General features: G+C 40.7%; 1 protein-coding gene and 1 long non-coding RNA gene across 8 annotated transcripts in view; one reads left to right on the forward strand and one right to left on the reverse strand.

Moving 5' to 3' along the window:
- Positions 1 to 22,584, reverse strand: part of ENAH (ENAH actin regulator) — a 159,767-nt gene that overhangs the window by 46,276 nt on the left and 90,907 nt on the right. For all 7 annotated transcript variants that reach the window (XM_058309348.1, XM_058309351.1, XM_023589949.3 and 4 more), the window contains exon 3: positions 12,368 to 12,545. In XM_058309348.1, coding sequence (XP_058165331.1) covers positions 12,368 to 12,545 — 178 coding nt within the window. The remainder of the gene's footprint in view (positions 1 to 12,367; positions 12,546 to 22,584) is intronic.
- Positions 19,027 to 21,286, forward strand: LOC139436249 (uncharacterized). The gene is made up of 2 exons (XR_011645339.1): positions 19,027 to 19,559; positions 20,631 to 21,286. It is a non-coding gene; the product is annotated as an uncharacterized lncRNA (long non-coding RNA).

Raw genomic sequence — 22,584 nt, forward strand, 5'->3', positions numbered from 1 at the left:
AGGCCTCAACTGCATTTCATTCCCTTCTAAGCAAATATGAAAAGACTGCTAACAGCTGAAGAGCCGTCAATTGATGAGGCTTCACTGGCAGGACGCCCTCAGCAGAGCACGTGCTCTGTGAGCCGCTGAGTTTTAGTTCTGGGATAGAGACTGCCCCTGGCTGGAGAGGACACCTGCAGAATCAACCTGCCACGGAGGGGCCGAGGGGCCCTCGCGCCGAGGAGGCAGGGCGGCCGCCCCAGCTCTGCCGCCCCTCCAGGCCCACCGCCCACCACTCAGCCTGGCCTCTCCTGAAGACCCTCCTGGCCATGGACGGGGAATGCATGACAGCAAACACGCCCGGCCTAGTTCCAAGGCAGCTGCGACCTCGCTAACCAGGGCTGTGCCCCACTCAGCTGAACAAGCTGGAAACAGGACCCTGCAAAGCTGAACCTGCGGACTGAGAAACTAGCTCCAGAGACCTCACAATCTGCTTAGGAACTCATCATCTTCCCTTCAGTTTGGTATAGGAAATTGCTGCTCAAGTTTTGCTTCACATAATTTACTGAGTCATAAAATGTTGATTTTTTTTTTAACCTAAAGAATCTGAGGAAGGCATTTTGGTTTGTTTTCAATCTCTTTATTTTCAAAAATGTTAATATTTAGTCATTACTTTCACTGCACAGAACACTCACATGATAACTTTAAAAAGAATGTCTGGGGAGCGCTTGCTTCCCACACAGGAGGTCCCAGGTTCGGTTTCCAGAGCCTCCTAAAAAACCAAGCAACAGGCAACACAAGCCCAGTGGAGCAGGTGTGGCTAGTGGGTGAGCACCGGCTCCCCCCACACCCGTCCCGGTTCAGTCCCTGGCCCCTGGTACCTCAAAACACATGCCTAGAAGATTCTTTAATGTTCAAATATATCCCTTCTAACAAGACTACACCTAAATACATCCTTTCAAGTAGGTTTGCTTTTCAAAATGCTATGCATGATACCTGCTACAAGATGTATGAACCTTGAAAACAGTATGCTAAATAATATGGTATGATTCCATTTGTATGAAATAGCCTGACTACATATTGTAGGATTCCAGGTATCTGAAATGGCTTGAACCGACACTCTGCAGAGGCAGAAAGTAGATGAGTGGTTGTCAGGGGCACACGGGAAAACTGGACGGGGACAGATAATGAGTATGGGATTTGTTTTTGGAGTGATAAGAATGTTCTAAAGTTGATTTGGTGATCGTTACACAATCCAGTGAATATACTAAAAACCACAGAATTGTATATTTTAAATGGGTGAAATGCATGGTATGTGAAGTATAGCTCAATAAAGCTGCTACAGGAAAAAAACATGCTGGACTATTTTTCTTTATCTCAGACCTGTTTATGACACAAAGCTGAAAAATATCTAAATGCCTATCATCTTTCCCGTATGAAGAATATTCAAAGTGATTACATTTCTGGGTGGTGGATTTGAGGTATTTATCTTTCTTCTTTGTCCTTTTCTGTATTGCTCTAATTTTTATAAGTATATAACTTTTTAACCAGAAAAAAAAGAAAACATCCTCCTACGAAAGACAAAACACCATGCTGGGAATCAGAGTTTCATTAACAAACAGTTCTTGTCGGGCACTTCTGGAATGCGGCACTGGAGCAGGGGAGCCCTGGCCGAGACTGAGCTCTGGAGCAGGCTGTTTTTCAGCGTGCTCTGAGGGGCGGGAGAGGGAAGAGGGTGCACTGGGGGGCTCTGCTGGAACACTGGAGCTGACCTGCATGACACTGCAGTGACAGACGCAGGCCATGGTATATTTAGTTATAACTTACAGAATTATGCAGGACACAGTATAAACTATAACATAAGCGTTATATGGTTGGTTAGCAGCAAAGTTTCAACATGGGTTCCTCAGTAGTAACAAGGTACTACACTAATTAGGGATTTTGTTGATTTGGGAAAGTATGGGAGGAGGAAGAAGTGGGGCATATGGGAATCCCCTATATTTTTAACATGTATGTAATTTAAAGTTTCTATAAAAAATTACAATTACTTTAAAAAAAGAATATATATATGAAAAAATTACATACATTGGAGAAACAGTTCTTTAAAAAAAGAAATTAAAAAAAAAAAAAAGGGATTCCTTAGTCACTACTGAATATACACCCATCCAGGATGATAGCTTTAAAGCCAGGACTCTGTTAGGTTTAACTAAACTAGGACGGCTGTCTCCTTTTCCATGGAAACTACTGCCCTCACCCTTACCTTTTCCTCAGCACAATAATTCATGATAGTTCATCAGTGAAACCAAGAAAGCAACCTCTACCTAAAACAATGCAGGACAACTAATATCTAAACGATAAAGATGTCCACATTTATTTTTTGAAATTTAAATGCATTTAAAATTTTGTTATGAGAATAGTTTTATTGAATATGTAAAAATTAAATAAACTGGGTTTATTTCACATGAGGTTTATTAGTAAATAGAATTAAAAAGATAAGTTTCAGTGTGGGCTGTCAACAAAGACATAAAAATCAACATTCCACAAACTGAATGTCATTAACCTAAGACTCTAAAATGCAATTATATCACAACAATATATCTTTAGTTCACTATTCTTTTAAAACTATGTTGTCTTAGAATTGGTAGATATACGGATGGGATGTCATTTCAATCAATGATGTTATTGTTTAGATGAAACATCAGTATAGTCAGACAAATAAAGAAAGTGAAAACGCCATTGTCTATATTGCCAGACTTAAAAAAAAATTCAAATTAGGAGTGGCACCTTCCCATGCCTATTTAAGATGATTAAAAAAATGATCTTAAATGATTTTTTAGTATTTTAGTTCAATTCATAAGTTTATATAGTTCTGCTTTCTTAAGACATTTTCCAAATTAAATCTTTGGCTTTACCATCGACCTCCTAAAAATAAAACACACAAGAAACAAGCACTTCATTTTTATTTGGAAACAAAACAAAACACTGGGGAAAAATTCAATATCAGCAAAAGCCCAGAAGGAAATCCAATATAGAAGCCCCATACCAATTGGTGGAGCTTAAGTGCCTTCCAAGGTTATCACATGCCTTTGAATTATTACTTTACATCAAGCTGCCTGCCTCACTAGACCTCAAGGTGCTCACAGGTACAGCTGTCTGACATGTATCTTCATATGTCCAACAACCAGCAAAACTCTTTGGCACATAGCAGGTAACTGATAAATTTGTTCCACTAAACTGTTGTTTTTTTTTTTTAAATAGAAATGCTGTATTCGAAACAAGAAGGTATAAATATATACTATGTGCGAGCTATATTCTAAGTGCCTCTACATAACATCAAACTCCCAAAATAATGCAGAGAATGCATATGAGAATAAATTAACCTATACATTATAAAGGAACTAGATTAATATTCAAGTCAAGAAATGCTTAAGCAAAAATCAAGAAAATAAAATTTACTTAAAACTAAAAACAACCTCTATGTGTTTACATTGGGGGGGGGATTCCTATAAAGCCTAACTCTGTAACAACCTAAAAAATCACACCAAAAATCTAGATCTGAAGATTTTAGTGGACGGTAAGGTTGGGACTGCACAGCTGCCAGTAAAAAGAAAAAACATTCTGAAAGTCAGAAGCCTGGTCCACAGCCACTTCCCAGAAACCAAGCCAGATGGAGGCAGGCTCCTTCTCCAGGATTGCTGCAAGGGCGGCGACAGGCAGGGCTCAGAAGGGGTACCGGGGATTCCTTGAGAAAGCAGTCTTCCATCCTGCCTGTAACAGCTTAACGCGAGACTTGTGTATTCAAAACATCACTATTCGCAGGAAGACAAAAAGCACAAGAAATGCTGGTGGAAAGTCCTAACACTCATCCAAATTCATACTTTAATGAATAAAACAAATTTTGACAAATAATTGTGGGGCACACTTCTCACAGAGCCCTGAAAACCTGGCTCAGGTCAGGAATGTGAAATATGAAGGTTTAACTGTACTGTTCACACTGCAACAAAGGTACCGTACCTACTCAAGAAACAGACTCAATCTAAGCAGATTTCCAAAAAAAACAGTATCCCTTTGGAGCAGTAAAAGAGCTATGGTTTCCTAAGAATAAAATTATAGGATCAATCATCTATCCATGTAAATAATACCATAGATTAGCACTGCTACACTAAAGGTTTATGGGAACTGATTATGAATCACACATTTCTTAGTCCAGATTAATGGGGCTGTAGACTCCATTTTTAAAAAGTGCAGATGTGGCTCAAGCATTTGGTCTCCCATCTACTATATATATGCGATTCGGGGCCTCCTGGTGAAGGTGAGCTGGCCTGCACTACAGAGAGCTGGTGCAGCAAGATGATGCAACAAAAGGAGTTAAGCAGACACAGGAAAGCACGCAACAAAAGAACACAGAGAGTAGACATCGAGGACAAGTGGCAGGGAGCAGGGGAAGAATAAACAAATAAAAATGAATAAATCTTTTTTTTTTAAAGTGTATATGTAACTTTTGACCTGCTGAAAGCGATGCTTCTCATCATTTAATCATCACATGCAAGCAAAATCTGCTGGTAGGTGCCACTGCATCGGCACTGCAACTGACTTTGGTTCTGTTAAATCTGCTTGTACGTCCAGAAATGCATGGCTTAAACTGTTTTCACAAAGAAGAGAACACATGCCCCAAGCCTCACACCGCCGAGGAAGCCAGGCTTTGGAGAAGAGTGCCCGAGGGACCAAGGCCAGAGAAGGAGCTATCCCAGGCCTGTGACTTCCCACGGAAAGGGAGAAGCCTACTGAAGAGCCAGAAAAACACTTAGTGAATTTTCACAGAAGTAAACTGGCAAAACTGTTTTGGAAAGTCATCTGGTAAAATATATCAGGAATCTAGACTGCACATGTCCCTTGATCCTATGATCTATTCCTAGAAATGCATCCTAAAAGAAATCATAAAAGTGGCTGATTTACATTTCAAAAGTTTACCAAAGTATTATTTATGAAAGCAAAAAATTAGAAACCATAATTAGGGGAAAATGGAGCAAATTATAGTATATACCTATAGTGGTGGCATATTATCTAGCCATTAAAAAGGGAAAGTATAATGCATGTTTGTTATTAAAGTAAGAATAATTATGATATAAAGTGAAAAGAAGACATAAAACTATAGAGCAGTAAGCACTCCAACAGGCAAAGTTAAAAAAGAAGAAAGTGACAAAATTGGTATCAGCTGCCCATGATTTGAACGATTACTGCATTTTAGAACCCTTCCCTCAGTTAAACAAAAACAAAAAACAGGAAAACAATCCACTCTTCCCAGTGTTCTTGGATGAACTCTTCCTCTGCACAGACGACTCCCAGGCTGGCTGGGCCCCCGGGCCGCGTTTCCCTAACACCCTGGGCTCCTCTCAGTGCTGGGCAAAAGGCCCCGACAGCAGCGTGTGCACACGTACAGTGGCTCCCCACAGCGGGCTCTGGACTCGTCTCGCCTACTATGTGCACACATGGGTTCGTTTAGTGTGTGTGTATTTAAGAGGAGGGGGCAACGGAGCGAGGCAGCCAAGAAGGCTTAAACTGAGACCAGAGAATGGAGCCAAGTCAGGGAAGATGCACAGGAAAGGACGGGAGGCAAGCGGTTCATTCACTGCAGAGTCCAGAGAGGCTGGCCACGAAAGAGGCATGGCCACGTCAAGGAATCTGGAGTACCCCACAGCAACTGCAGGCTGCTGGGCCACCGGTGCACACTGAAGAGGCCAGCATGGCCCACTCCACCTGCCTAGCAACACGGGGTCTGCTTCCGGTGCGTCTGCAGAGGCAAGGGACCCAGCACCAGGAAGGCCGCCGCATGGCCAACGTCTTCCTGTTGGGGAAGTAGGATTCTAGGGCTTGAGAAAACTTGATACCAATGGGCAACAGTGACTGTAATTCTGAGCAAGAAAAAGGAATCCAGTGTGTTTTGTGCAATATTATCACAATGAAGATCAGGACAGTATTCGCAAAGGAAGCTCTTGAGCGAAAAAAAAATTTTCCCCTACATAAATGGCACTGTCATAGCTAAATACCCCTGAAAATTTCCATATAATGGAAATTGCTTGTTTTCTAGTGGGAATCATTTCAGAAATTGCAAAACCTTTGAAATGGCAGCTCTCCCTTCTGATAATTATTTCTGGTATCTTCAGGTTGTACTTGCTTGTTTCACTTATACTACCCTGCAGATATTTCTGCCCTTGTTTTATATTCTCTAAACAATAATAGCCCTTTAAAATCAGCAATTTTGATTATTCATTTTTGTTTCTCTCTAAGCAAGTAACACAGTACCTTGTATAGGGTCTTAGTAGGAGGACAGATCAGTTCACCATGACTTTTCTCTTTCAGATTTTAAGACCACCTAGCTCTTAGAAATCTTTTATGGATGAATGCAATGTCACAATATTCTTTATGTATCTAGTGCTGGTTTCAAAGATACCACTATAAAACCACCTTCAAAAGAATGATCAGAATGTCCCTGTACACCTAGGTCATGAAAATGAAAGCAGAAATACAGAATCTGAGCGAACGCGCCGGCCTGTGCTTCTCGGTGCTGTACTCAGGCCTGGGGACACAGTGGCTGACAGTCACACAAAGGCATTTCTGAAGTTAAGATATAAAACCCCGAAACAGGTCTGATTGTCGCTGTACGCTGTTGTTAATCACACAGAGCATTCTTGGGTCTAGTAATTAATTCCTTAGCATCAATAGGCAACAAGAAAGATCCTATTCTACTATAGCAACCCTCCCATGCTCATCCCTGGCATCCTTGTTTAAAGATGACAAAATCCTACAAAGAAGTATGAGAATTTTTTTATTGTTTAACATTTAGCCAATACTTCTCCAATTTACAGGAAACAAATATGATTAAAATTCATGAATGCAAGTAAAGTAATTGTATGCAAATTACTATTTGTGGCCTGTTACTATCTGCATCCAAGAAAGCAAAATCATGGCTGACATCCTAGGGCCACTGCAGCACCACGAAGTAAACTTCCAGCTTATTGTAAAATAAACCTAAAGAGAACTGAAGTCACCAGCTAGACCTGTATCAGACATGCATTATTATAAGATGCCTAACCGCAGAAGCAGAGAAACAAGAATGAAAGGTAGACAGAATACAGTGCCTGCATGACAACAAACTTCAGTTTAAAATAACTTTAAGATAATGAAACCCAGGTTTCAAATACAATAAAATTTGCCTCTTTTAGTCATTTAATCATTTCCATCATGAAGCAGGACAAGATATCCTAAGTCTCACAACATAAGGCTAAAAGTCATGCTCACAAAAAATGCAATGCTGGACTTAGTAACGGTCAAACTAAAGCAGCTTTCCCAAACACCTAGTGATCAAAAATGTAAAAGCCATAGAAATATTTTAAAATTCATTGACACAGTCTAAGTAATATGATATAAAAAGAGAAGCCACAGATGCACCGAGTAACTAGAAACCAGAACAACATGAATTTAAAAGGCAGAGAGAGATAGCAACAAGCTGAGTGAGAGGCATTTGAGATCAAGTACTTCTCACATCAATCCACAGTCGTTTTCTGATCCCAATTCCAGTTCTAATAATATAAGGTGAATGGGAGCTCAGAAAGCAGATTCAGAAAGAGAAGCCAAGGAAAGGGAACAGAAAGGCAGCAGTCTTCCAAGGGAATTTCACCCTAATGCCCGAAAGCATCCACTGTAGGTAAGAATTAACTTCTCCAATAGCAGACCCTGCTCTGAAGGGCTTACTTCTCATAGAACTTGGCAGAGAAAGGCCAGGTGGAGAGGCTGGAAACTGAGGCTGCCCTTGGTCTCCATGTTTAGATTAAGCCTGTCCAAAGCGTATTTATCATTAATCTTTGTTCTTTCAAAGTAATCAAAGATATACAATTGGTCATGTTCAATTCAGATACTGTGACTAACTCTTCTTTTACGTATCTGCACAATCATAATTCTGAAAATTTTAAAACCTCTAAAGAGTGATAAATTATAGCGCCCCCCCCCCAAAGAAGTTTAATATTTGACTTAATAGATACAACCCTATTACTGGAATGCATAATATATGCACTATGCTTATTTAGTTTTCCAAAACACTAAATATGATCTCAGACCTACTTAAATAGTTTTTGGGTACCAAGCTGAAAAATCACTGTTGTAATCTACACTGAGTTGTCTCCCCAAGAAAAGGACATTCATATAGAACATGTATGACAACTCTGTTGATAAATTACTCAACTCTGGGCTTAACAAATCCATTCCCTAATTTCACTTTAATTTAATTAGGAAATTAATGGGGTTTCTTTTCTCATACTGTGAACTATTTAAAACCAAAACTCTGTTTATACATCTTTCTAAAACCTAGAGTCAAGTTTACAAATAAAACTCCAACATATTCTAAACTATGTTTTCATTTTTCTTCTATTTCTCTAACTACTGATTTTTTTGATATAACAGAAATAATTTTGGTACCTTATCACCTACAAACAAATATGATATTCTCCCAGAAAGCTCTTTTGTTTCATGTGAAAATAGGTAGCCAGAACTTTATAATGAAAAAAAATTATACTTAAGGGAATGAAGGCCACCCAGCGCAATACTGGCTTCCTGTTAATGCCCACCTGACTTCACCCCTGTACTCTCTCCATTTGAACTTCTTTCTCTTACCGTTTCTGCCTCCACTCAGGAAGTGAATGCTTGTTTTTCCAGACTCCTTACTCCATTTGCTCAACACTTACAATAATCACCCAGAGCTCTCAAAGGCCTTCTGACGAGGCCTCCTCACTGTTTCTCCCCTGCCTCTACAACTCTCTTCTGGTATTCCAGAGGCCTCTCTGAATCCTTCACTCACAGCATTTCACAAAACGTACTCCAATTTTGCTGGCCTGTTTCCAGTGATCACTCCCTATGCCTGCCACTGTATGGCTGTTTATTTGACAGTACTTTCCTGATATAAGCTTAATATTGCCCCCATGGGATATGTAATCTAAGAGGACTGAAAATGTGTCACTAAAAATAAACTATTTCTAGAACTTTTGAGACTTTTTTTACTCCATTAATTGCAAAATGTAAATCACAAAGAGATGTAAAAATGCTGAGAAAATATTTATACAAATCCTTCTACTGGAAGGCATGTCAGGCTAAATTTCATTCAGAAGAAAGTAAATAGAATATTAGTACTTATTATAAAATCTGAGGAAAATAACACGTAAGAACAACATCTTTCTTCTCATTTTCAATAAATAAAAATAAATAAAATCCAGCAAAAGCAGATTTTTAGTTAATGGTAAAATGTTTTGAGATTGATTCATGTTTTTTCCTTCTGGAAAGATATGCTTAATCTTGATTGAGAAGAACAAAAACAGGAGAATAATGTCACTGCCTGTGTAGATCTTTTAAAACAAATGTGGATTTAAAAAATTATTTCCTATTTTCAAATGAATTAGGAACTTTTTTCAAAATAAAATAGATGTGAAAATCACCAATAACCACAAGGATTAAGTTTATATTTTATATGCTCCAATAACTATCATCTACAAAATGTTCCACATGTAACCTGACAAATACACAGAAGTCAAAAACCTCAGTCAGGATAAGGCATATTGAATGTCCTCATTTAAAACTGAGTGGATTTCCAAAGGAAAGAGATATATTGTAGCATTTGGTATAAAAGCAAGAACACCAATTCAGCTCTTTTTCTAAAATGTTAGCACATGTGATTTGTGTTTTTCAAATTCCAAATATAACTCACTGTATTTAGCACCTTCTGTACTTTTCCAGTATATTAGATAATTGCACACCATGTTAAAAACAAAATAAAGGAAAACATTCCTGCCACCCACCCTTCTCATAAAAGAAATGGAAATGCTGAACGTAAGGCACAGGGCCTTGCGAGAGCCAGTATGCCCAGCCCTGAGGAAGCTGAGGAGGCCCCGGGAGCCGTGGGAGGAAGGGCAGTTGTGTGTCCTCTGGTTTTGGCAAGAAAGCCGTGTTAGTCTTTCAAATCTTGCTCTGGAGAGCCGTGCCGGGCCTGGGGCCCTGGCCTCCCCCTCCACACTGATTGGGCAAGCTCCACTTATGTCTATTTATACACTGAGCTTCCGTAAAACCCTCTGTTTAAACACAGGTGTCCCTAACTTTAGAAAGTTTGAAAATCACTAAGAAAGATTACGCAATGACAGTCAGTAGATAATATCAACATAAACGCCTAATAAACAAAAAAATAAATAGAAATAATCGAGGTGGAATAACCATAATTCACAATCTTATAATTCATAATCTGTAGTTATTTATGAATAGTTTCTTTTGCCTTTAATCAGAGTTTTATTGGGTATATTGTTTGTTTAGGGAGGGGATGAGCTCTTTTAAACATGGTACTGGCAGGAAGATAATAGAAGATTTAGCAGGGAATTGACTGTAAACCCAAAGCAGACAGCTTTGGCAGGTAAATATGATCAAGCTGAGAAGATTCATTACTGGGTATGTTTCTTTAGATAGATGGGAAGAAGGCCCACAAAATAATACCAGAGTGGGATACAAACGTATTTGGATGTCTACACAAGAAATTTTATCCCTACTCAAGGACATGCCTTATTCTTAGCATTTACCTCTTTCCATGCCTCCACTTCCAAACCAACTAATGGAATAAAAAATCAGAAATTAATGTTTCACTACAAGTAATTTAAGAAAACAGCCACTTCCTAAATACATTAGACCATTTAGAATATCAGCATTTTATCTGCTTTGTTTTCTGAGATGAAAAAACTACAGAACCGAAAGCTTTTTGCCTGTGATTTAGTCCACAATGCAAGGAAACAGCTAGGATGGACCAATTTCTTCCAACATCCTCTTTCCTCAGCTCATAGTATTACTGGTTTAGATTGTGACAAAGAAAAGTTTCAAAATCATTTAAGAAGAATGTTATTCCAAAATGCTCGTGGAGCTAGTGAGATAATGGGCAATTTTTCTATTTGCCAAACTTTACATAATTGGAACATTCTATATAAAGTAGAACATTGTGTCTCTTCACATTAAGACTCATTAATTTAAAAATATCAGAGGGAAAAAACAATAATTAGTATTTGCATTTTAAAAGCAGACGATAGGACTACTCACTGAATAACACAATCCTACCCATTTTTAAAAAATCAATGACAATAATAGTACTTTAAATTAGTAACATTTAGCACCTAACATCAATGGATACACTTTTGAAAGTTTAAATATAAAAATAATGTTAGTTTATTCTAAACACGGGAAAACCAAATGTTATTGTCATATGTATACCATCCAAAATTTTGGTCCTGTAACTATTATGTAACTGATCTATTCAATAAGATATCAAGAACCACAATTCTAGTTTCTTCCCAACAATAAAACTATGGTGTCAGAAAAACCATTCTCTACCACAATAAAATGGCAATAAAATATTGACACAAGAGCACACCTACCAGGTGAACTTCTCTGTGCCATTTTCTGACTTACCAGGAAACCAGGAGACAGTCCAGTGGTTTATTCTCTCAAAACAGACAAACTATAACTATATACTCAAATTATTTATAGGGATCATTAACTTCCTCAAAAGATCTAGTATAAAATATCTATAGGTATAACAAGTTTCTACAAGACCCAAAAATGCCTTCTTGCTCTGAAAATTTGTTTTGAAATAGAATAACATACAAGGTAGATGCTTCAAGTCCTTTTTAGAATAAGGCCAGGTATAAATGTAATTTAACAAATTTGTAGCAGTTTTTGATACACTAAAAACATCAAATTTTAATCTGACTATAACTCCTTCCTTTTAAAATAAATAAATTTGTTTACAGCACATTTTTATCATCTGAATCACTACTAAATATACAACATAGCAAGAGTAATGGTATTTATATATAACATTTATTTCTTGACTATAAAAGTACTATATGTTCACTTTAGAAATTTCAGAAAATGAAATATGAAAAAAACCCCACGAAATCTCCAAAGAGATAGCAACGTACTGGTGTACTTCCTTTTCTATTAAAAAAAAAAAAAAAAAAAAGTTCATCTTCGAGGCATATACAGTTGTAAATCCTATTTTTCCAGTGAATTGTTTCTAAAGTACTTTTAAGTGAATGGGAAGATGCAATTCTTGGCTTGTACCACTGGAGGGCACCCCTAAAACCTTTAAGCAACTTCAAGAATCACATTTTTATGTACTAACATGTTGGAGACCCAGCTCTACTTGTGCTGGAAAGTAAGTGGATGACAAATGTGCTTTGCATCCATCCCTGCATCTTCTCTAGGCCCTGTGTGCCTGCAACAGAAGTTGAATTTCTGGAGCAGAATCAACACAACTAAATTACTTCAAATGAGAGGGTTAAAAAATTACTAGACCAACAGGGATCCTTACCTGCCTCCTGTGAGTTTAACACTTCTAAAGCATGCATCATGGCACTGGCGAAGACGTTGGCATCCTCTTTGCTGCCAAAGTTGAGACCATACACCTGTCGTGCGTCTCGCCATTGGTGGAAGGTCTGTGTAGCCTGATTGTACTTCAACCCTTTAGGAATGGCACAGTTTATCACGACCTAAAAGACAGTAAAGCCTTCTGAAGCCCAGCTAATAAACGCAAAAATCAAGGAAGTGTCAGCAAATTCTGACTGGATGTATTCATTCAAACCTGCTCCTAACAAACCTTGGCAAAAAATAGTTGGAACAATTACCCAGAGTAAAATCAGTCCACAGAAAGGAGATGAAGTTAAGCTGTCTGATCATTACAAAGGTCTGGCCTTACAACAGCAAATTAGCAAAACAAAAGAAAATTTCTCTCTCTCAAATATACTTCAACTTTTTTATTGAAGTACAAAAGAGTGTATGTATAAATCAGTGAATGTCCCAATGTAGCCAATATCCTGATCAAGTGCCTCCCACAACTCCTACTTCCTAAAAGGTACTGGCTGTACTTCTAACGTCTTGAATTATTTCCACAAGTTTTTCTATTTTAGAATAAATGCAGTTACACAACTGTATTGTGTCTACCCTCCTTCCCTCAAAAATAAGTTTATGAAAGTCATCCCTTGCCGTAGTTGTAGTTTATTTTCATTGATCTATGGTACTTCATTGCATAAATCATGTTCATTTATCCATTTTCCCATTAATGAACATATGGGTTTTCAGTTTGAGGCTATCACAAGCAGTGATGCTATGGATATCTGACTAAATGTGGTTGGTATACACAAGCACACGTTTTCATTGGGCATATAATCAGGAGTGGAATTTTAACAGGCCATGAATATAAGACCAAACAGCTATCCACAGCCAAATATGACGGCTCCTGGACTCCACGTGCTCTGCAGCATCACAACTGGTAGGTTGGGTTTCGTGGTGTGAGTACCATGAAATTGTTTAGTTTAGGTTTTCCAGATTACTAATGAGATTTAGTATCTTTTCACATGTTTTCTTAGCTATTTGTACATCTTCTTTTGTGACTACCTGCTTAATTTAAATCTCTTCCTTACTTTTCTATTGGTTGTCCATCTTCTTCTTTATTTTTAAGAGTCCTTTATATCTTCTGATTGTAACTGCATTATTGCTTATATATGTTGCAAATATCTTCTCCCATCCTATGGCTTACCTTTTCATTTTCTTAATGATGTCGTTTGATAAACAGTTCCTTTTATTCATGACATTTATGTAAATTACTTGTAATTTTCATCCAAAATATTATTTTACTATATGTTTTGTATCTAACTAGGCTGCTCCCATATTCCTTTGCCTCTTTTTTTTTTTTTTTTTAAGATTTATTTATTTATTTAATTTCCCCCCCTCTCCTGGTTGTCTGTTCTCTGTGTCTATTTGCTGCGTCTTGTTTCTTTGTCCGCTTCTGTTGTCGTCAGGGGCACGGGAAGTGTGGGCGGCGCCATTCCTGGGCAGGCTGCTCTTTCTTTTCACGCTGGGCGGCTCTCCTTATGGGTGCACTCCTTGCGCGTGGGGCTCCCCTACGCGGGGGACACCCCTGTGTGGCACGGCACTCCTTGTGCGCATCAGCGCTGCGCATGGCCAGCTCCACACGGGTCAAGGAGGCCCAGGGCTTGAACCGCGGACCTCCCATGTGGTAGACGGACGCCCTAACCACTGGGCCAAAGTCCGTTTCCCTCCTTTGCCTCTTTTTTTTTGACTTTTTAAAGAGTTTATTATTAATATCCCCCTCCATCAGCTTGCTAGTTTTCAAATTTTTTCACTATTCTTTTAGGAATTAGGCCTAGAGAGGCATCTCAGACTTATCAAAGACAAACATAAGTTAGGAATCTTACCTTTTCCTCAACAACACAGGGATGAACCTTAGAATACACTGTCTCCAACAGCAGTCACTCTACCCTGTCCATCTCTGGATTCCTACGCTCATTTTCAAAAGGGCATTTTAATTCTATGTATATTTTAAGCCCTATAATACATTATTGCTAATTCAATACAGTTAATGTTCATTCAGATTGACCTAATATTTACCTTTCCTGTTGCTTTTTATTCCTTCTACCCTCTCCAAGCTTCGATTGGGTTCATATTTAGATCTCAAGCTTTACCACCCTTTAGAATTTCTTTCACTGCAGGTGATGAAGTCTCTCTAATACATGTTTGTCAGAAAATACCTTTCCTTCACCCTCATTTTTAAATGAGGTGTGGATTTTTGGTTTCTCACTTATTTTCTGTCAGTATTTTGAAATTCACTGCCTTCTGGTATTTGTTTACATTCAGAAAACAGTTAATTGTTGCTCCTTTAAAGTCACCTCTATTTTTCATTGACTGCTCTTGAGTTTCTTTTTATATTTACAGTGATTCTAATATGATGTGCATATATATGCACATATATATGGTTTTATTTCAATCTATCCTGTTTAAGGTACACAGTATATTTCTAAATTGAGGATTCTTCATCACCTTTGGAAAATTCCTGTCCATTATCTCTTTAATTATTGCTTCTACCCCATTCTCTCGTTTTCCTCGAGGAATCCAATTACACTCACATTTTTTCACTGTATTCCCTTAGTTCTTTCTTAGGTGTCCATATTTTGCTCTTTCATAGCTTAGCTTCAGTCTGAAAAATCTCTTCTGCTCTATATTCCAGTTTAATTCTTTTTAGCTGCTTCTGTTATAAAATCGATCCATCATTTATTTTTCAATTCTACAATTTCCATTTGATTCTTTTTCAACTTCTCAGTTCTCAGCCTTGTCTTTTATTCCCTTTAATGTAGTGGGCATAGCTATTTTAAAGCCAAGTTCTGATAAATGTGTTAACTGGGTTTCCCAGTGGGTCTGATTTTGTATTCTTTATCTTGTCTTCTTGTATGCCTGGTTATTTTGACTGAGTACCAGACACTGTATATAGAAAATTGCAGGGTTATTTTGGGGCCTACATTGTATTTTTCCTGAGGAGACTTGCATTTGCTTCTGGCCAGCAGCTAGGGACCCAATCCCACACCACCTCGACCCAGACAGTGGAGGCTGGATCCAGCTCTCACAGGCCGCTCTGCTTCCGAGCCAAACGTCTCCAGGAAGAGCGCCCTTCCAGGCCCTGGTTCCAGCTCTACTAGCCAAGCCGCTCCGTTTCCTTCTTCATAAATGAACCACAAGCAGATTCAAAAGGCTCAGCTCCCGTCTGGCTCTTTCTTCTCCCAGATCATGGGCCCATAATACTTCACATTCTTAAAAACGTTCTAACTCTTTTAGTTGTTCTCAGCAGGAGGCTGTGTGTAAAGCACAACACCACCAATACCCAAACTTAAATTAAGAAAAAAAAAGACTGCTTATCGTGTGGACTTTTTTAAGATTTATTTTTTATTTATCTCTCTCCACCCCTCCACCCCCTCGCTGTTGTCCGCTGTGTCCATTCGCTGTGTTCTTCTCTGTCCCCTTGTATTCTTGTCAGCAGCATCAGGAATCTGTGTCTCTTTTTGTTGTGTCATCTTGCTGCGCCAGCTCTCCATGTGTGTAGCACCACTCCTGGGAGCACCACTTTTTTCGCAGGAGGCAGCTCTCCTTACAGGGAGCGCTCCTTGCGCGTGGGGCTCCCCCACATGGGGGACACCATTGTGGCACAGCACTCCTTGCGCGCATCAGCACTGCATGTGGGCCAGCTCACCACACGGGTCAGGAGGTGGACCTCCCACATGGTAGGCGGACACTCTATCAGTTAAGCCAAGTCTGCTTCCCTCATGTGGTTTTTATAAATCCTGAGGTAAGGATCACAATTTTTAGCTTTTAGAATTTAATATTATTAGAAAATATTAAAAACCATTTTAAGGCAAAAGCATATTCCTGCTTGGAAAAATAGCTTAAATGGCCAGAAAACAGAGAAAATGTGTTAATCTACTTACTTGAATTGTTCATAACAGATGGTTAGAAAAAGTTACTAGAATCAAAATCACTTCATTTTTTTCAATAGAAGAAATATTAAAATTTGAATCAATTATTTCATTCACTTCTATCTTTCAGGGACAGGTAATACTGTCTTTAAAAGTAAGGATGAAGTTTATATTTTCATATAATAATAACAACTTATTGGAATGTCCATTAGGCATATTAACAGGCTTGGGTTTCAAATGAACCCTAAATTCTACACTGAAGACCCAATGAGCTTGTTAGGCTAGTCGTGATGTGCCGCCCTTTCCAGTTTGATCATAAAGGAGTAAACAGTGCATTAAGCACCTACTCTTCCTTGTGACGTGGCTCGAGAGCTTATGAAATCATCAGTAACTCTTTATCCTTCGACAGCTGAGGAATGCTTTATGCCCTTGCTGTAATATGTATTTATACTTACCAGAGCAAGTAAAACACTTTACTTCTTTACTCACATTCAGTTTGAGAAAATGATATTTTTCTATAAAATGGCCCATCCTTTACTTCATGATTCCTTCAAGGATTAAGAACTTTATTACCTACATATATAAAACCTGAGAGTACCTAGAACATGGTAAGCACCTGGGTTTTAAAAATGGAGACTGGAGTATTTTAATATATATTTACATAGAATTTCTACTTAGTCAATTTTATAAATAAGTGGTGGGTGGGAGTTTTTTACCTGCTCTTACTACAAGTTTAGATGTTTAATAAATTAATATGTTTTTCCACTTAGTCTGATAACGAATTAAGAAATGCAATAAGGCCCCTAGAAATGAGAGGAAGCCAATTATTAGATTAATCATAGTTACATAACCATTTTTACTGATACTTCAAATAGCAGTTTCATCAAATTATATTTTCTAATTGTTTATTAGTAGTTATACAAAAATGGTCTCATTTTTATATATGGGTCTTTTATCCAGCAACCTTGCTGACTATTGTCAGTTCTAATAGTTTATATATAAATACTTTTGGGATTTTCTATGTAGACACTATCATCTGTCGTGAGGCCAGCTCTGTTCTTCCTTCCATTTCTCCATCTCAAGCTCCTCGGCAATGCTGGAATTGAAGTATTCAAGCAATATTCTCAACTTATTCTTGAGTTAACGGCAATGCACCAACAGTGCCCTCACTCTGTAGGATGTTTGCTGGAGTTCTACATTATATACACTGTGGTAAGAAAATTCACTTTTATTCTGAATGTGTTGAGATCATGATTAAAACTTTATCAACTAATTTTCTGGAAATCTTGTTTTTTGCCATTTTTCTCCTGGTAAATTGCATTATCAAACATAAAGCTATTCTTATATTACTGAGATAAACAGATAAAGATAAAACCCGTTTAGTCAAGAGGTGAATTTTTTAACATACAATGCTGTATTTAGCTATTAATAATATCTTACTGGGGATCTTGTATCATATTTATGCCTATATTCATATTTGAGATGTTTATTTTCCTCTTGAACTATCAAAATTATACTCGCCTCATAGAATATTATTCTCTAGAACAGATTGTAATATCTTGAAGGTGTTTAGATTTCATTTGTAAATACTCTGGACACTCCCCCTTTTGCTGACGTTCTAGGGATAGATTTTTAACTATTGATTTATTTTATGATTTAGGACTCCTAAGCTTTTTTCACTTTTTCAGTTTGAGAAAATGATATTTTTCTATAAAATGGCCTATTTATTGGCATAAAGTTGTTCATAATTTTATGAGTTTTTTTAGTGCAAACATTCCTGCAACAGCGCCTGGGCTGTTTCTGGGGGCACAGGCGCTTTATTTGGGGGGGGCTGGGGTTGACACGGGCAGACGGCGCACAGTGACGCCGAGGCCTGGGCGGGGCGCCTGGCTCGACCCACTGGGGTGCCCGCGGGGCTGGCAGGGGGCTCAAGGGCACGGGGCAGGCAGCCCCCGCGCGGCCCCGGGCGGGTGTGGCGCGAACGCCACCGCAAGCGCCCCGACAGGCGGCCTGCGGGAAGCAGCACGGCGGGCCGAGGCGCGGCGCCCTGTCCTCGCAGAACCAGCAGGTTCTGCCGCGAGCGGGTCCGCCCTGGAGACGCGCCCCTCGCGGGTCAGGCTGCGTCTCGGCGGCGCGGGCGGCCGGCGCTGTCCCGGGAGCTTGGCGGGCGGGCACCCGCCCCGGGACGCACCCGCCCCGCAGCCACGCCGCTCTGCGCTCTGCGGGCCTCCCGCGGGCGGGCCCCTGGCTGCGGGCCTGCGCGGGCCTGACTCAGCCTCTGCGCTCTCCCGCGCGCACGGCAGGGAGCCCGCACCGGGACACTGCCCGGAGCGCACGTGCGGCGGCCTCCCTGGGAGGCCCGGGTTCCTCCCTGAAAAGCTAAAACAAAACAAACAACAATCAAAGAAATGGAAAAACCGACTCAGGGGAGCTGGTGTGGTTCAGGCTGAGCGCAGGCTTCCTGCACACAAGGTCCGGGGCTCAATTCTCGGCCCCAGTACCTCCAAAAAAAAAAAAGTGCCCTGCCCGGGTCACTAGTGCGGGTCACTAGTGCGTAGGATAAACCTCTTCACTTGGGGTGTACCTGCACCAAAGGGGGCGTCCACCCCGAGAGGGCAGCAGTCAGGAGAGGGGCCACTCCCTGGGGCGGAATGTGCTCGTGGGGGGAAGGAGAGGGAATTTTCACCCTGTCTTCCGATTTCTAGAAGACCTCCTGTGGAGCCAAGCAGCCAAGAACATCTAGCAGGAATCACCAGAATGCAAGGAACGCTCCAGTGCCTCCATCTCGGTTCTTGCTAACCGGCCAGGCCCGCAGCCCGGATCCCCGAGGCTCATCTCCCGGGTCTGCAGGCTCAGCAGACCCCAGCTGCCCAGGAAACTGCGGGGACAGCAAAAGGCCTCGGGAGTGCACTGCTGTTCCCGCTGCTCTGGGGCGTTTGGCGAGAAGCTAGGCCACTGGCAAAACCGGGCTTGCATGGAGGAGCCTTGGACCATGAGTCTAACTGAAAAGACCGTCCTCCGAAGCTGAGATGTAAGAGCTGTTCTGAGGAGCCCGACTCGCCAGGAGGGTTGTGCAAAAACACTGGTCAATCCCACCACAGTGGGAGCGACTGCCTGAGAGTTAAAACGCACTCCACGGTGTTTGTATTAGCCAGCCAAAGGGATGCAAGATACCAGAAGTCTGTTGGCTTTTATAAAGGGTACTTTTTTGAGTAGAAGCTTACAGACCTCAGGCCAGAAAGCGTAAGTTACTTCCCTCAGCAAAGTCTATTTTCACGTGTTGGAGCAAGATGGCTGCGGACTGAGGGTTCAGGCTTCCTGGGTTCCCCCCTTCCCCGGGCTTGTTTCCCTCCACAAGACCAGCTGTAAACTGTCAGGCAAACAGCTGTGTCATCCCAAGGCCTTTGCCATGTCTAATGGAGCCTCTTCTCCTTCCTCACTTACCTGCTTCTCTGTGGGTTTACTTCCAGGGACTGCAATATCAAAACTCCCGTCTGCTCTGCCGTGTGGTTTTCTCTGTGAGTTCCTGCCCACCGAGGGTGCGGGGACTCAATGTCTTACTGATGTGGCCCAATCAAAGCCTTAATCATTATTTAATCAAGTAAAAGTGAAACCTCTGACTCAAATACAATCTAATATGCCCAGAGGAACAAACCAGTTTACAAACATAATCCAATATCTATTTTTGGAATTCATAAATAATGCCAAACTGCTACAAGATATATTTTTAAGGATTTATTTTATTTCTTCTCCCCTTTGTGCTCACTGTCTGTTCTCTGTGTCTGCTTGTTGTGTGCCCTCCGTGTCTGCTCATCCTCTGTTTTGTTTTTCAGGAAGCACCAGAAATCAAACCTGGGACCTCCCATGTGGGAGGGGGGCGCCCAACAGCCTGAACCACCTCTGTCCCCCACTTGTTATGCCTCCCGTTGTGTTTCCTCACTGTGTCTCCTTGTTGCATAACCTCGCCATGCCATACCATGGCGTCCGCTTGCTGTCTGCTCGTCTTCTTTAGGAGGCACTGGGAACTGAACCCGGGACCTCCCATGTGGGAGGTGGGAACCCAACTGCTTAAGTCACATCCGATTCCCCACAATATTTTAATTTTACTATAGTCAATGTGGCAGTTTGAAGTTGTTTTCTGAATCCCCAAAAGATTATGTTCTTAAATTAATCCATTCCTGTGGGTGTGGGGCCCTTTGATTATATCAAATTCAGTTGAGGGTCCTTTGATTAGATTACTTGATAAGATAACTTTAGGGCTTTGGATTCGCATCAGTGAAGCGTGAGCCAGCTTGGGTTTCCATTCTCTTGCAGGGACTGATATAAACGGAGACAGGCAAACAGGAAAAGGAAGCCCATGTTGATCCTGCCAGGTGAAAGAAGCCTGCTGGAAAAGAGAAGGTCCTAGAGGCTGGGAGAGGGCCCAGAGTCTGGAACCAGCCGAGTATGGAAAGAGCGCTGTGCAAGCTGCCGCCCACATGCAGGCGAGTTCTGGAACGGCAGGCCTGCAACAAGGGTCCTACTTCTGGCCCTCAGGCCACCAGTGTGGCCAGACATATGTGGTCCCAGGATGGGAATCAAGGTTACCCTGCTTCCCCAGAACCAGGACCAGGGACCTGTGCTAAAAGCAAGGCCAGCTGTGAGCCAGGCTGGTGGGAAGGTGGAGGGGCCACCAGGGCCCAGATCCCACCGCTCCCCAGCTGCCCCTTCTTGATTCCGCACTCACTCCATTACTGCAACCCCTGGACTGTCTTCAGGAGCTCTGAGAAAGGTGTTTCTGACCATTCTTGCTGGTTGTCCAAAGCTGCTGTAGGGGACCAATCCCTGAAGCTGCTGGCTCCACCATGCAGATCAGGGCTGTGTCCTTTTTGTTTTCCTTCCTAATATTGTCTATTTGTGCCTTGTCTTTTTTCTCTGCTGATTATGACATTTATCTAGTTTATCTTTTCAATGAATAGCTTTTCTGTTAACAGTCTCTTTTTATTTAATTAATTTCTTCTCTTATATTTAGTTATTTCTTTTTGTTTTCTTCAGGTTAAGTTCATTACTTTTTATTCTTCATTTTCCCCCTACTATATGCAGTTAAGGCTTGTCACTCTTAGCTTCTTCATTCTATAGGTTTTCTATATTTGATAGCTTGTCACTCAGATCTAAATATTTTCTTACTTCCTAATTTTTGTAATGATGTCATCTTAGTTTCACAAATTATTTAGAAGTATGTTTTTAAATTTCCAATCATTTTAAGATATATTCCAGTTGTCAAAAGCTAGGAATCATAGGTTTAATTATTTCATAAATAAAAATTTTAGTTTCATATGGAAATTTCCTGGCTTATACAGATTTTTTTTCTAATTATTTTTAAGTATTCTTCTGTTTTGGCCAACATTTAGATATTTTTAGGATTGTTCATCAACACTGTCAACTGACCACTTTCACTAAATTTACCAAAAATCTATTTGTTATTTGGCTATTTGTTTGGCATACTCTGTTAAGAGTGCTCAACAATTTCTACCAAGTTGTAGTTGTTCTGTTTCCATTTTTCCTTTTTTCATAACATTTTAGGGAGTATTTGATATCTCTGACCTCACTGCTTGGACACTCTTCTGGAAGAAAGACAGAAAGAGAGAAAGTGCCCCCACCAGCGGGCGGTGGGCGGCTCATGTGCAGCCAAGAGGAGGTGGGAGCACAGGGGAAAAGGAGAGCTGGGCTGGGGCACAGAGGAGAGGCACGGAGCAGGCAGTCAAGAGGGAAGAAAGCAGGTGAATTTGGTAAGTTCAGTGAAATGCTTTTGCTTTGAAAGTGTCTCTGCAGGGGCATCTTCGCTGGCCTGGGACCAGTCTTTTGTTAACTTACTGACTAAAGCCATGTAAGTTGAGCTGGCGGTTCCCATTTCTCCAGGAGCTCCTAGAAGAGCTGAGACACACGCAAGCTGCTCTGCCTCCCTGGGCTGACAGGCACAGCGGCCTGAGCCCCAGCCAGGCCTGTGGCTGTGCTGCAGCCCTACTCACACCCACTCCCCGCGTTTCCCCGGGAACCCACATCTCCCTCCTTCACAACTCAGAGGGGCAGTGGGAAAGTTACATTTTTCTTACAAATTTGCTACTTTTTCTCTGCATCTGTAGCAGGATGACTTACAGATTGATTCCACCACATTATCAGAAACAAGCATTTCATGAGTCTACTCTTCATGAAAGTTCTTATTGCTACACATATAGCAGTTGCTGGCAAGATCTTACATTTTCCTGCTTTTAGACTGCTTCTAACCTGT

Source organism: Dasypus novemcinctus, chromosome 13 (assembly GCF_030445035.2).
Source record: "Dasypus novemcinctus isolate mDasNov1 chromosome 13, mDasNov1.1.hap2, whole genome shotgun sequence".
Taxonomy (NCBI): domain Eukaryota; kingdom Metazoa; phylum Chordata; class Mammalia; order Cingulata; family Dasypodidae; genus Dasypus; species Dasypus novemcinctus.